At 35.9% G+C, this 15982-nt stretch overlaps 1 protein-coding gene across 5 annotated transcripts in view; it reads left to right on the top strand.

Annotated features, from left to right (window-relative positions):
* Positions 1-15982, top strand: part of LOC107098244 (chromosome unknown open reading frame, human C9orf3) — a 121664-nt gene that overhangs the window by 67984 nt on the left and 37698 nt on the right. For all 5 annotated transcript variants that reach the window (XM_015395801.1, XM_015395811.1, XM_015395819.1 and 2 more), the window contains one exon: positions 90-176. In XM_015395801.1, the coding sequence (XP_015251287.1) occupies positions 90-176 (87 nt within the window). The remainder of the gene's footprint in view (positions 1-89; positions 177-15982) is intronic.

The following is a 15982-nucleotide window of genomic DNA, read 5'->3' as shown; positions in this document are numbered from 1 at the left end:
TCTGGTGTTCCAGCCTCATCTTTATTTAATCTTTCTCCCGTCTTTTTCCCGCCTTCACCTCCTCACCCCCACCATCGTCTCTCCTGCAGGTTGTAAAATGGATTCTCTCCAGTCGGAGTCACCAGGCGAAGAGCAGAAAGCGGAAGAGAACAGAATCCAAGGTGAACTACAAAGAGGTAGGCACTCTGAAGTATTAAGTCCTTTATCTCCCTTCTTACTTTTTTACTCTTCAGTATACCTTCCCTATTTTATCCTTTGAAGACTTCTCTATTCCCTACCTGTTGGTTTTTTTTTTTTTTGAATGTTGCTGTGATTTATTTTTTATTTTTTGTTGACTTCACAGTAATTTTATTTGTTGAACAACACTGTTATCCTCAGCTCTGTTGATGTGTTGTGTCTGTCAGTACAGACAACCCAGTACTTTTACAGTCTGTGTTTATGTCCTGTTCTCCACTGGTGGATGTTTAACCTTTTAAGCGCTTGTATACATAACAAGCTCTGTGTGTGTGTGCGTGTGTGTGTATGTGTGCCAGCGACCATGCATTTGTTACCCTTGTAGGGACCGTTTAAGGCCAATTTTCCAGAAATAAGCTACTTTGTGGGAGCTTACAGGTACTTGTAAGGACCAGTTGACTGGTCCACATGAGGAAGAGTTTTTTTCTTGGGTTTGGAGTTAGGTTTAGGACTAAAGTATACATTAAGTCTAGGTTAGATTTATAGTTAGGTATGTACTGGTAATGGTTAGGTTTGAGTCTAGCCATACATTAAATGGAAATCAATGTAAAAACACCATATGGGCAGTGGGACAAAATATGTCTGTGTATATGTGGCCATCTGAGTGAGAGCCTTTTTTCTTATTTTACCAGCAAAGTGAGATCCACATGTTGTACATGTCATCCCCCCGGTCCTCACAAGCTATTTTGGAAAGAGATTTAGGGCTAAGTTAAGAATTAAGTTTAGTTTCAGGTTAAGGTATATTATGCACTCATAAGGGTTTAAGGTTCTTGTCAAGCTTAGAGCATAGAAATGGTTGAAAATTAATGAGAATCAATGGAAATCAATGGGAGGGATTACATGGTCCTTACTACGTATAGCAAGAGGAGGTTTTGTGTGTGTATCTATGTGTGCGGTCACGGTCAGAGTGGATGTGGTGCCAGCGTTCTCCTGTGGGGGAGGCGTAACTACCAATAAACCTTTACATTCAGGACTTGAAGGGATGTTGCTTTTTAAGTGTAGTTCTACTGTATGTAGTTATTGTCAGTAGAATCTCCTCATCTCTAGTAAGAAAATGTTAAATCACCATGAGTTTGCAGGAAAGAGAGTAAGGAATACCAACTGCTTCAGCAACTCAAAAAAACTATTGCTAAAGTGACTATTTAGTGGTCATTTACCATCTGAAGTCACACAATTTAATTATGTATGTTTAGTAAGTGCCAATTCACAACAAATGTTATCACGAAACACATTATAAGATAAGTTGGTCCAATTTGTTTAAAGAAATAAAGTTGAGCCTGAGCTTTAATTTTAAATTAAAAGAAATTTTCTCATTTTAGCAAAAATTATTTTACTGGAATTAATGTTCATATTTTTGAGTGACCCAACCAGAGTCCTCCATTATATCTTTCAGAAAAACTATCGAGAAATCGTTTAATTATATGTGATCAAATGAATGAGATCGTACAGACAGCTTTACATGCATTACATTCATTCCAATGGGATCCTAGTTTTACTATAACGTTGTCAAATTCAGTTTAAGATAAAAACTGTTAAAATACAGCCAGCTGCATAGAGTCATTCATTTTGCAGCCATTCATGCTAAGCATATGGTGGACAATAGTTAGGAGCAACTCTCTAAAAAAGGAAATAATGTTTTAGCAGCAATAGTTCAGCCAATAAATAAATAAACTGTTTTAAAAAGACAGTTTGTTGATGTTTTCTGGGTCACGAGATGACTTGATTTCTTGGAGATGATGTTTTTTGAGGCTGCCGCCTGTTATGACACACCTAATTTTGAAAAAGCAAGACCTTGACAAATGCAGGAACCACCATCTTGACAGCATTTTACAAAGATGGCAGCCTGTTACAAAATTTAAAAGTTAATTCCAGTCTTAAATAAAACTGTTGTCACAACAAAGCAGGTAGATTATGAGAGGTGCCAGGGTAAATCTTCCTTTTTTTCCCTCCATCTTAGATAACAGCTACAACTTTAGGTGTATCTTGTGAAACCATAAGTCAAGGTTGTTGCAAAAAGTTAGCATGCAGAGATAACCATTGTTGTGGGCCAAAACTAATAACTCGACACAACTTTTCCAATTACTTGTTTAACAAATAGTTGTACTTTTTTTATTATGATTTTTATTCTAATGCTTGACATTGGAACTAAACAATAATGCACATATAGTGTTACCAACCGTGCTGATGGTGAAAGATTTTTATTTAGCTGAACTATATAAATGTATTTAACATAAATAATGAGCAAGCACTCTTATTTTTTCATGTTTAGTCTGAAAATTGATTCCAATTCCAAAAGAAATTTTCATGAAGGAACAATTTTTACTTTCCCCACAACAAGAAAGTACTTTCTTTTAACTGAACTGATACACAGTTCATTAGGGTAACTCCTTTCACTCTGTGTCTACCAGTGTAGAGCCAATATTGAACAAAAATGCTTATCTATCAGCGGAAAACATTTAACAAAGCACATATGCTTAAAAAAGAATCCTGGTTTTCCAAAGAAAAAGAGCCTTTTTAGATTTGTATCCAAAATTAGCGCTTTATGCATGTTTGATTTTTAGTTGTCAAGCTGGTTTTAACCTACAGATATTAAAGGGACAGTTCTGGCTGAAGACATGAATTTGTGTGAAATGTTTACTGTCTGTAGATGAGATGCAAAATTGTCAGCACTCTCACTGAGCCTCCTGCTGTGAGAAACGTAAGTTAATATAACATAGAGAAAATAGTTCAGGTACCTATTAATCAAAGATTTTTAAGCTAGAAAAACTATGCACTTTTTTAATATCAATTAGGATAATGTTTTGGCTTGTATCACTCCACCGTGTAGATGTGGAAGACCGTGGAGCAATTTAATTTAATTGTGTTTTATTGAATTTTTAGTCTTCTTTTGTTTTAGGTTTTTCTAAATTTTTACAATCTGGCTTAAGCATGATATCTATTACTGCTAATGATAATATCAAAGAACTCCACTGGAAAAAAGGAAATCTAAACTTACCCTTTTTAAATTTCTTTATTTTATCTATGCCTTGCCTGCTAGCCTTTCCATTGTCAGTTTAAAGTTTTAATAACCACCCAACAGTTGAAAATTCAGTTAAAAGATTAAAAAAATGTAGTTTTTTTCTTCATGCGTCGTGTTATTTAGGAATCTCTGAAGACAGCTAATCCCCTCCACCCACTAATTGACACGCACACTTGCACACGCCTGCATCATTAATGAAAGCACACTGATCTATAAGCCACTGAGGGCCACAAGTCATTAGCGATGGTAGAACGGCTTTTATATATCCTTCACAATACCCTCAGATGTTGCAAACTGTTGGAAACCTTTCCAAAACCACTCAATTTCTTTCTCTTTTTTTTTTTTATAAAGCACATTTTATATCATGAATAAGTTAGGCAAGCACTCCTCTGTGTCATGAAAAGAAATCTTGCCAAGACAGCTGCCTTTTTTGACACTTTTTTTTCTTTTTCTTGAACACTATGGTCTTAAGTCCAAAGCAGCTGTAATGGAAGAAATATTAAAAAGATTATTAAAACACGTCTGAGCTCTTTCTTAATCCATTAGGCGTCTCATAAATTGTCATGTCGGAACATGATGAGATTACCTTAAATTCCTGAGTTTGCTGTGAATGAAATGCCAGCGCAGCCCCCCTCCCTTAAAACCACCTGATACCTAAATGTCTGGCATATTTTACTTTGCACACACACATATACACTTACTTTTAAGCGGCAGCTAAAGGGCCCCTTCCTGTTGGAGGCGGGGGGACTGAAATCAGCCTCATGAAAGAATGGTCAATTAATGTCCACTTGGCCATACACAATAGTGAGAGAGAGGAGGGAGCCTCAAATGGATGGAGGAAGGGGGAACGAGAGGTCCGTGTTTGAAGTAACGCCATAAAAGCCAGTTTGAAAGGAAACACGGAGAAACCCTACTCCCTCTCCTGTGCCCCCCTCCCCTTCTTTTGTTTCTGCAAACAGTGGGTGCCCCGTGGATGGACCAGGTGTATTTTATATTACTCCCTCATGTACTTCAAACGCCCCGACAGCCCTGTTCCTGCTTAGCTCCCTCTCTTTCCACTCTTCCCCCACTCTATTTACCAGCCTATTGGAGGGTTTTAAATCGATTAGAAGTGATCACATTAGGTGACAGAAAACACTTAAAAGAGGCAATGAGTAGGGGAGAAGTTTGGAGGTTATAGAGCTTAGGAAGGGAAAATACAACAATCTATTAATGGAAATTTGGAACAGAAAGAATAAGAAATCCAAAATAAAAACAAAGGTTGCAGATCGACTTCCAGGAAAAAGATAAAATAAAATTGAAGTTGTTAATGAGATGGAAAAACACACCTGATAAATTATGGAAAACTTCAACAAGGACCTCTAAGTATAATTGATTGAATCCGTTACAGACAACATATACAATTTACTTTTTAAAACCTATTTATATAACATCTGTTCCCATAAGATGTCATCTCAAGGCACTTAAAAAAACAAAGTGGGCTAATTGTTATCGAACTGTTTACACTAAATATCACTCCAGATGCATTTTAATTTTATCCATATTGGTTTCCAGTGCAATCTCTACAATCTAAATAAGTGTAAACTATAACACAAAACTGTCAAATGTAGTAATTTATATTTATTTCCAGTTGGTAAAAGATGTCTGAGTAAGGAAACCAGCTGGTTGCATCGAGTCTTTGCTTTGCTGCAATCCATCTTCATGTGCTAGCATGCAGTAGCTGTAAAAAATAACTCCTCACCTTTTAAACTGAACACACCTTAAGGACAGCGAGGCTCAGTATGAACAAATTCTACCTGATTAGGATTTAGAGGATGGTAAGGAGACAAAATAAACAAATAGGAACTCAATAGGAGCACTTTCTATTAGGGACAAGTATAACATGGAAATAATAGCACCTGTAGCTCTATAAAGACTCCATCTAGCAAATAACCACAGCATAAATAGAGAAGCACTGGACCAGGAGTGTTTTCGGGGGAAAAAAAGATACCTGCACAAAGGCAGTGGCAGTAATAGCGTCTTTCAGGAAACTCAAAATGTGAGCAAAAGGAGCGGGAAAGACACACAAATACATTACCTTTGAAATAGCAGCATTACTGCAATAGGGTAGAAAAAAAATCTAATAAATCCAAAGCAGCAATGGCCTTATCAATAGCTTTATACAGAACACACATGTAAACAAAGAAGGACTGAAGTAGGAGCACTTTCTGTGGGAGGAAAAACTCCTTCGGTAATTGTTAATTTTGAATACACTAAAAAAAGGCAGAGGGATCAGTGAATTCACTTCATGCTACACAAACAGCATAATAAATAATCCCTTTAACTCCCCATCTGGTGTAAAAATGTTTTGGAAGAGAATAGAAGAATGGTTGAAAGGGATTCTGATAAGTAGACTGAGTCAGTTTTGTATTTCCTATTACTGACATCACGGATCATTAGGAACATGCACACATGTGTCCTCTCACAGAGACCACTCCATAGTAGGCTGCAGACACCCCCCGCCAAGCAGCCCCAGATCTGGTCAATATTAGAAGGCTAGAGTTCATTACTGACTTCCTGTCATTTTGGTTTCTCCTTACCTTAAGGATTAACAAGCTCCATAACATTTATATCTGGCTTTTCTTTTTTACATGAAAATATAACTTTTATGCACAAGGTACAGTAGAAACAATCTGTCATGAGCGACTTTGCGAGTTATACACTCTACTCAAACTGATATACATATGTATATTTCACCTCACATGCATACATTAACTTCACCTAACTGTATTTAATCTCTTGTATCGTGTTTCATCTCCAATAATAATACATTTATTTCACCTCTTATACACAGTTGTGCTTGAAAGCGTAAATATACTCCCACTAAAGAAAATGATAAATTCACCCTAGTAATTAAAATAACACAAAAATGAATACTAGTAATAATAAATAAAACAATTACTAAATGATAATTTTGTAAAATAAAATATGAATTATTAATTTTTACTTAAACATTATTTTTAATAAATATCCCGACAAATGTAAGTTCCTAGCGGTGAACCAGCATACCTGTCAACATGTGTCTTACTTAACATTTCGTGAACATTTCAGAAAATCCTTAGTGTTGCTCAATAAAATTTTTGTTCAGTTTAGCTCCATCAAGATCATGTTTGTTTACTTCTTTTATTTATTGATATATACTGTACATATGTATGTATATACATATGTTTACAAACAATGCAATGGTTTCCATTTTTTTTTTTTTTTTTTTTTTTTTTTCAGTTTTATTTTTTTAATTGAAGGGTATGTTAACTTTCAAGCAAAGCTGTACATATGTATTATCTCCAGTATAATCAATCTTTTTTTGCATACATTTTGACCCTATAGATTTTATTTAATTCTCATTAATGTACATTTTACTACATTTCTTTACCTTAAAAATTTCAGCCTGGAATTAATGAGTAGAAGAGTAGCAATATGTGCATGTGATAAAAAGTATTGTTGAAAAGATTTAGTGGAAATCAAAGTCTGAATATTTAGTAATTCCTGATTGGCTAGAGTTACACAAGATCATGTTCGTGATTGCACAGTGGCACTCAAAATGGAGAGTTCAAATGAGTCAGGAGCTTTGCAGTAAGCCATTGGGGTATAAGGAGTTTTTTTATCATCTCTTGAAACCATCATTACTTTGTCCTCCTTTTTGAGCAAAAAAAAAAAGACTCAGCTCATCGGCATCTGTGACTCACAATGCAATTGAAGTCAACCCAAAGACAAGGCCAAACAGAAAGGCTGCAGTTCTTTATTCCTTGATTTTTTTAAATGATTGTTACAGAAATTCAAATAAAGTATGAACCTGTTCAAGCATTCTCTCTGGAGCTTTTCTTGAACGAAATAATCTGTAGAATCGTGCCTTTATTCCGTACGTCCCTATAAACCTCTGGGGAAAAAAACAACTCCCGAAGTATATAAAAAAACAGCAGATGCATGATCAATATAAATACTTCTTTATTTATTGTCTTGCTAATCAATATTCTGTTTAAAATGGCATTGTTTAATACATTTCCTGATTTGGGAGTTACTTCCTGTTCGAGAAAAAAACTTCCTATGTTATTAAATTGAGAATCCAATTGAGATTAATCTCGATTACACACACACACACACACACACACACACATATATATATAGAACATCCAATGTGTCGTTACTGTAAATGAGCATTTGTGGTATTTCTGGGGCTTGTCCAGAGGTTGCTCTGACTAAATGAGCAACAGCTGGACAAGTTATACAGAAGTGTGCCATTGGGAGCTTTGATGTAGGGATCTCCACCAGAGCAGTAGCTACATGGCTTAATGTCCACTATCGGACCATAGCCTGTGTATGAGTTCATTTCCTACTAACTGGGACTACTGCAAATCGACCTCATCCTTGGAAGTTGGGGGGTTGTTGCCACATATAAATATATGTATGTGCGACTGGCCCATTTTATTCAAAAATTGCTTCAGATCAGGTGATGAGGCCAGCAACAGTTAACATAGAGATCAGATGGTTCTTAAATGAAGAAAGCGTTTAGTCTACCCCCTAAAGCTTAATTCCTGGCTATTGATTTTTTTTTATATCCATTTCTAATGTTTAGTACTTTTTCAATCAGAAAGAATGATTTTTAAATTAATAAATTGGGGAAAATGCTTGCTTTCAACAAGCTCCAGTATGACTGTTGTGAACTTTCTGTGTTTGTTCAGTCATCGTGACATCGTTCAATTCCATTTTGGAAGGCAAGCTATTTGGATCAAAAGCTGCAATGCACCTATTCAATGGGTCTTGCAGTGTTGGTGTTCCGCTGGGACAAAGATGCCAGCTTCTATTTTTGTTGACAATGTAAACCCTACAAAGAAATTAGCTTTGTCTGAGTGCTGACTGAAGTCTCTTCTGTTGTAATGAGGTGTGATGCTGATGGTCGGACAGGGGGAAAACGGCTGTGGTAATTGGAGCCTCTGTGTGGGAGAGTAAAATAGCCTTGATCAAAGGTTGTTAGTTTGGGTGGGGTTTGCAGGTGGTGTACATTATGAGACTATGAGTAAAGGGTTTAAAAAAAAGAAGGACGCCAACGTAAAGAATTGTTTACGTCTGTTTTGCTTGCTCTCCTTTTGTTTCCCAGTCTACCTGTTTTTTAAATGCTATTTTTTTAAAACACAGAACACAAAATATATCATACCAAATTGGTCTTTTTTTAATAAAACATCTGCTAAGTTTATTTGATTCACATTAAAAAAAAACATTTCCACATCCATGTAGACTAAGCCATATTTGGTATCTTCTCTGTCTGGGAAGTGTTGACAATCACAAATCTGGTTTTCCCAGTTCTTTTCTGATTTCTCCCATGCACTATCCAATGTTTTATATCGTCATCCACTCTTCTGTCTCCTCTTCTCCTAAAATCTCTTTTGCTTTTTATCACAGAGTCTGTCTGAGTCTTTCTGCATCTGTCTCTTAGTGTGATTTATTGGCAATGAATCAGGGATGAGGGAGTATGCCGGAGGAGAGATGGGAACATTCAGGGAAATGGCTGTTTCCGGCCAGACTTTACATCAGGATGGGAAATTGTTAGAAGAAAGCTGTGGGTGGGTGTGTAGGTGTGTGTGTTTCTTCATTAGCAGGCTGACTAGGGGATTGTCTAAGGGCTGATCTGGATTACTATAACTACCATCTCACCTGTTTTTACATGAAATGCATTTCCTTTTTTTTTTTTCTCAAAGTAGGTAGCCCCCACATGTTTAACTGGAATAGTAGCTGCAATAATAATGGGGTAAGACTGGAAGGATAAGTAGCTGTGTATCTGTTTCAGAATTTGATACTCTTTTACAGTATGTACTGGTTATGAAGGCTTTCATCAAATCTTGATAGGTTTCTGGGCTGTTTTTATGGCTTGCAATCCAGTGGACAAGTAGAAAAAATATAGTTGCTGGACTGCTGTTCAGCAACTGCTGTTAAACAGGTGGAGAGTAAAAAGTAACCACAGAGATGGTGCAAACAATCTATACTGCTCAGTTTCATGCTTAAGATTTTGCTATGCATAAAACGGATGTGATTATGAGGTTAAACTAACGTCTCATTGGGCTGTTTAGTTTCAGATGAGGGTGTCTGTGACGTGCACCCCCCAGAATTTGGTGCTGCTGACCACCTCTACAGCTGAGCTGTTGATGAGCAATGGAGCGTGGTTAGGCCCGTTCTTCCTGAAGCCAATGATTATCTTCATCTTCTCCACATTCAGGGACAGGACTTGATGTTTTAAAAAGTGCACTTATTTGGACCCACACAAAAAGCCTTAAGTCTATGTCTTATGTAAAATAGGAAGCAAGGCGAGAAACATCATGGCTTCTTCTTTAGTCTCCTTGGTATTTTACTGACCTCTGTCAAGGACAAGTGGTGGACAACCTGCAGTTGAAGTTAGCTGGAACGGTTTAGGGAAATTCTGCTAAACAAGATGAGGACTAAAAGGGAATCAATTTGAAAATATGATTCAAGACTATTTTAAATATGATTAATATGATTCAAGACTATTTTAAACCGAGAATGATGTATGGTAGCACAACATCACAGACTACAGTATTGATGCCTCACAGATCATTGTTCAGTTTCAGAATAAACTCCATGTAAGATTTTATTCCTTTACTGATTATTTAAAAATAAAAACAGCTCCTCGGGATCAGATATAATGACTACACTGCAGTCGTCTGTAAAGCATATTTTCTCAAACCTAAATACCCCAGAAACTGCAGTTTAATGAGAATATTAAGAAATAAATCAGGTTGCTGTGAGCTAAACAGGAGAGCCAGAAAAAACTCTGTTTCCAAGTTCTGCAGATGGAGTGCATAGAAATTATGAAAGGAACAACAGAAAATCAAAGGCAATAAGGGAAAGTCCTGCAAACTTATCAAAACTAAAGAAAAAAAAACCCAGCTCAATAGAAGCAGCCTTCTGGCTTAATACATTTCTGATGATTTTTTCCTGGAAAGTGCTAACCAGGGATACATGTTTGGGAGGCAAAGGATCAGTGTTGCAAGCAACACTGTTTGATTCACTTGCCTAATCAAATCTAAAAGATTTTGATTCACTTTCAACGGTCCCTTAAATGCATCGATACGGCGCACATAGACAGCTGTACAGTATGTCCCTCTGTGTTTGATACTAGCTTCTAACCAGCACTGTAGAGTGTGCACTCCATGTGCATTTCTTCAACACCTGTTACATCCTCTGAAGACATTCTGCATTGTCTTTAGTAAAGAAAAACACATAAAGAAGCTTTAATTTAATTCAATCTTTAGTTGATCTGGTAATTGATTAACAAAACTTGATTGAGCTTGCATTGATTCAGCATCAATGCAAGCATTCTCCAAGGTCTTGTGGTATGTGTATAAATAAATCGGTCTATGATGAAAATCTGTCCGTAGGATTAGATCTGTACCAATCCACTTAGCCATCTTTGTCAGCAATAAAGAACAAACAGACATGAGAACCATTTTTTGACCTATTAAAGATTATTTTATCTTGTGGATCTTTTAAAAGACCCACCCTCTCTGCTTTAAACAAATGCTTGTGCAAGAGCATGCACAAGCAAATTTCTCCTCTTGCATGCCCTGTTTAAAATGTGCTGTTCTCATGGCTCATACAAGCTTACTGTGTCCACATACAGCGGAGACTATATACCGGATTTTATAGCAAACTCAGTTAACTGACTGTTCGGACAGATGATCAGTGCCTTTTGCCCCATTGGTCACGTAACTCCTCCTCCACTGCGCAGTGCATCTGCCATCTTTGTTATTAGCCGCCGCCGTCGGGTAGCACAGCCTATGGAGACAGCGGGCCGCTGTGACAGCAAATTTCATAGTTTCTTTGTGAGGAGAGCTCTCTGCGCAAAGCATTCTGGGATATATCTGCCTCTTCTGAGGCCTTTCTTTCCTTCTCATACACTTACGTATGCACAGAAATGGATAGCTAACAGGACGAGCACGTAGGACGGCCTTACGTGAACATATCACCAGAATGATTGACAATTAGGAGGACCATTTATTTAGATGATCCACTCGGAAATAAGAGATTGTCCTCTATACCTTTAACTTTAAGAGAAGCATAAAAGAATAAAATGACTATTAATGTCAATAGGAATAAATCTCATTATCAATAAACCAAAGATTTATTTTGCCATAATTTCAAAAGCTAAAAATACAGATGGTTTAATTATGTTTCACACACTACAAACACAAAAATTTTACATCTCTTAAGAATAAGAATAAATATTTTCTTTAATACCTAATGTAAATACAGTTAAAATAACATCTCCAGACTGGGGGTTTATTTCTATTCAAAATTTATAACATAATCATCCTTGCAAATAAGCAATTTTTGATAACCACAAACATTTTTGGAATGCAATGTTACCTTGAGATAAACTTAAAAAGTATGGATACTTTGGAATAACCCTTAGAAAAAACTTTTAGGTTGAGTATGGTGTGATCCATTCTATAAACATAGAATTCAATAACATAGAAGGTTGTTTTTTTTTTTTTGTCTACCAAAAACTCAACAGATGTTTGAGGTTTTTGATATTTAAGCATTACTTATCAAACTGCAGGTTTTGAGTATGGGTGAAAGCTAGACGTGCGTGACAGTCAGCTGAGGAGGCCCTCGTCTGCTCACACCGTAGTTAAAATGCAAGCAATGGCATTCAACACATGTTGAGCACATGGTGTAAAACTTGCCCGAAGCTTCCCATATATGTCACTTTTTATTTCAGGCAATGATCTGAAAAGATTTTTCTGCATGACTTGAAATCACAAGTCATGTGAATCTTTAAAGTTAGGTGATGGTTTGGTTTGTTTTTGAAAAGCTTATGGAAGGAATGAAAGTTTAAACTGATTTAAATTGTTTTCTGTAAATGTTTGAAGAGAAGATCCATTCACATTCAGAGGTAGAGAAGAAATAACTCTTCTTGTGTTGTTTTATTATTGCAAATATGGTAGGAAAGTTAGAAGAAGAAGAAATCTGCAGCATTTTTATCTCATTCTTCTATCACCAACAGTTCTGTGTTCAGGGTGATTTAAAGTTGATGGCCTATCTCGTCTCTTCCAGGAAGTCACTGTCCTGTTTTTAACTATGTAGGTACATAATGAGAAGGTGTTTTTAGACATTTCCCCTCCAGGGTTTACATTGCTGAGAAGTTTGACATTGACAGACTTAGCTACTAAAAACCATGGCTTTAGCCTTTTAGTTTACAATTTTAAACGTTTTAAGATAATGTTGAGCTCTCAGACTGTTTGCCTTCATGGGCTTTTTTCCCTTATGCTTTTGGACCATGAAGAGAAATGATTCTGTATTAGCTGGGGGAGTATTATCAATTAAAAAGATAAAGCGAAGAGCTTACAGCAGCAGCTTTTTAAGACATTTAGACACATAAGTAAGCATATAAATAGTTTCCTTTGGTCTTGCAGCAGCTTTTTTTCCCCTCCACCAACTTAATTTTGAAATGTTTTATTCACAACTTAAACTGCACAACTTCTACACTGAGGAGTGTTCCTTGTGGGCCCCTTTAACCTTTAGGCATGCCACATTTATTTATTTATTTATTTTTTTTGCTTATTAACATCTACTCAGGCCAAGCTGATTGATCATTTAGGGAACAATCCATATTTTCTTAGAATCTATAAAAAGAAAAACAAAATATTTTCACACAATGTAGTATTTGTCACTTGAATACAAATCTGACTGCTTACATGGGGCTATTTAGCTGTTTATTCTTTTTTTAAGCTCTCATATCTGTTGCATTTTTTTCTTTCATACATTATAGTCCTGTATTATTTCTTTAGGTCTTATCAACTTTATGCTTTTTATTTTATAATCGTGTTTGCAGTGTGTTCAGACTTTCAGTTAGTCTTAATGCATTGGTCTGGTCCAGACACAGTGCAAATTTTCTTTCTAGGCACTTACTGTAGTTTGTATCAGTGTTATTAAAAAAATTTGTGTCTTGTGCCTGCAGTCTGAACCTAACTCGAGGTTGTCGAGTATGGGAGGGTTGCTACAACTGGCGGTTCACTGGACTGGTCAAAAGGAACAAACACACACATGCAATCATATATATGCACTATGCACACACATTTTTACTCTCAAAAGCATTTGTGTGTCATTAAAGTGCAGCTGTGTTTGCCTTTCCAGCACATACGGGAAACACATCAAGTATGGAGAGGAAGAGAGCAGCTTTCTAAATATGTTGTGGACTGTACTTGAAAATAGCTAGTAGCCTGCTTTATAAACTCACACAACTGCACACATAATTCTTTCTGGAGAGCGTTCAAACCCAAATTTAGACATTTGGTGTAATCCGGTGCAATAAAAACACAGCACAGTGTGTAGGTCGCAGTGTTGAAACTGGTGAGACGTTGGACACATAAAGTAGAGAGTCATGGCAATATTGGGCTGAGCTGTAAAAGGGAACTGGCTTTTTAGTGGTGTGAAATGAATCAATACTTTTCCCATAAAACCTGATTCAGGCGTCACCCAGTCGCTTTTATAGGTACTGTATGTAATGTTGTGTCTGCGCACGCCTGAGAATGCTGCTTGTTGAGTGCTCTAACATCTGTCTTTGGTGGTAATAACTGGGGAGCCAACAGCAACCTCAGACAGACATAACGCATTTAGCCTCATCAACAACATACACAGGCCTGCGCATAAAGTAAAGGCAGCCGTATTTGAGCTAGAACTGATGCAATCATTAACATACCCCAAATATTGCAGGCTAAAAAATCTGCCATTTCATGGAAATCAGATTTTGTAACTGGTGTACAAGATTCAGATATTTCCATTTGTAATTGAGGTTTGAATACAAAAAAAAAAAGATTTCTGTTTTTTAGAAATACATTGTATATGCTTTATATATTTTACTTCACTTATCAATTTCTATTTTATCTAAATAGCTTGTATGACTTATGAAGTTAAATCATATTAATCTAACTGTTCATAGTAATTTTAAACAGATGATTTTTTTTTAATGTTAACCTCCACCTAGTTGCATTTAGGTCATTACAGTCTGATACATACACACTCTTTTTTCACTTTGACTTTACTTTCAAGTCTAATTTTTTAGAAAGATTTGGGTTAAATCCACACATAAAAACTTTTTGGACAATACATTCACTTTGAATTACCAATCATTTGTAATTTTCTGACTGAACTGCAAACTGTTAGAAGAGAATACCTGATTCATTGTAACATAATAAATGCTTTGTGTGGGATATGGAGTTTAAACTTTGTCACAATTTAATGAATAGATTAAATAACTCAACTACTTAAATGCACCTTTATCTGAACAAAAATACACAAATAATTATTAAATCCTTCATTTGGTATGCGTATATGCATGTGCATACTTTCTTTTTTTTAATGAATTAAAAGAAATTTAGATTTTATTTGCAGGGTTATTCAAATACAGTAATGTCCTTACATTTTTCAACATAAGTGAACAGCAAATGAAAAAGAAAAGAGGGCGTTAAAGGTTTATTGCTGCTTTGCTTTTGGTCTTTGTTTTCAAAGACTAGAACTACAAGCTGTTTTACTTTTACGATGTACAGATTTTGAATTAGCTTGCAATTTGATATACATTGCTCAAAGAAATAAAAGGAAAACATAAATAGCACAATATAGCTTAAACTATTAAATCTAACTGTCCAATTAGGAAGCAACACTGATTGACAATACATTTCAGATGCTGTTGGGCAAATGGAATAGTCAATAGATGGAATTTACTGCCACTTAGCAGCGCACACTAAATAAAGGAGTTCTTTTTGCAGGTGGGGACCACAGACCACTCCTCTGTACCTATGCTGGCTGATGTTTTGGTAACTTTTGAACCTTGGTGGTGTTTTCACACTTGTGGTAGCATGAGACGGACTCTAGAACCCACACAAGTGGCTCTGGTAGTGCAGCTCATCCAGGAGACCATGAGGGAAGATCTGAAGGTAGATGAAGGCCACTCACAATACTAAGCTTCATTTTGACATGTTTTAAAGGCATTACATCAAAGTGGAATCTTCCCTTAGTGTGTTTTTCTAATGAAGTTTGTGACTCCATATCAAGGTTAATAAATTTGATTTCCAATGATAATTTTGTGAGATTTTGTTGTCAGCACATTCAGCTTTGTACAGAACAAAGTACTGAATTAGAATATTTCATTCATGCAGAGCTAGGATGTGTTATACGACTGTTCCCTTTGCTTTTTTATAGATTGTTTAGTGCCATATAGATGAATTTATAACAGCAAAACATTTTGTTTCAAAGTTTGTGTCCCTAGTGTAGAATAGCATTTTTTTTAGAATGTGCTTGTTTTGTGACCAAAAAAGCAACATATAACAGTCAGTCAATCTACACCAGATCTAATGAAGAACTGACATCGTCAAATTGTTGCTTCATTTTTTTATCGTGCAAAAATGCCTAAACTAAAACCTTACTGAAATGGCCTTTTATTTTCAATTTATCTTTTCCTGAATTACTGAATGAGTCTTAGAGGCTAGCATGTGCAATATGTTTTGTAAAAAGAGGAGGGGAAATTAAACATTTTCTAGTTAAATTATTTTTGTTTTAATGTCTCATTCATCTCTCTTGTCTTAACACAACAGGAAACAACTTTTTTGTATCAAGCAGTAAAAATAACAAAATATTGATAAATAAAAAGTAGAAACAAAATTATATATATATATATATATA

Source organism: Cyprinodon variegatus, unplaced genomic scaffold (assembly GCF_000732505.1).
Source record: "Cyprinodon variegatus isolate N-32 unplaced genomic scaffold, C_variegatus-1.0 Scaffold26, whole genome shotgun sequence".
NCBI lineage: Eukaryota > Metazoa > Chordata > Actinopteri > Cyprinodontiformes > Cyprinodontidae > Cyprinodon > Cyprinodon variegatus.
This window is presented reverse-complemented; position numbering and strand designations above follow the sequence as displayed.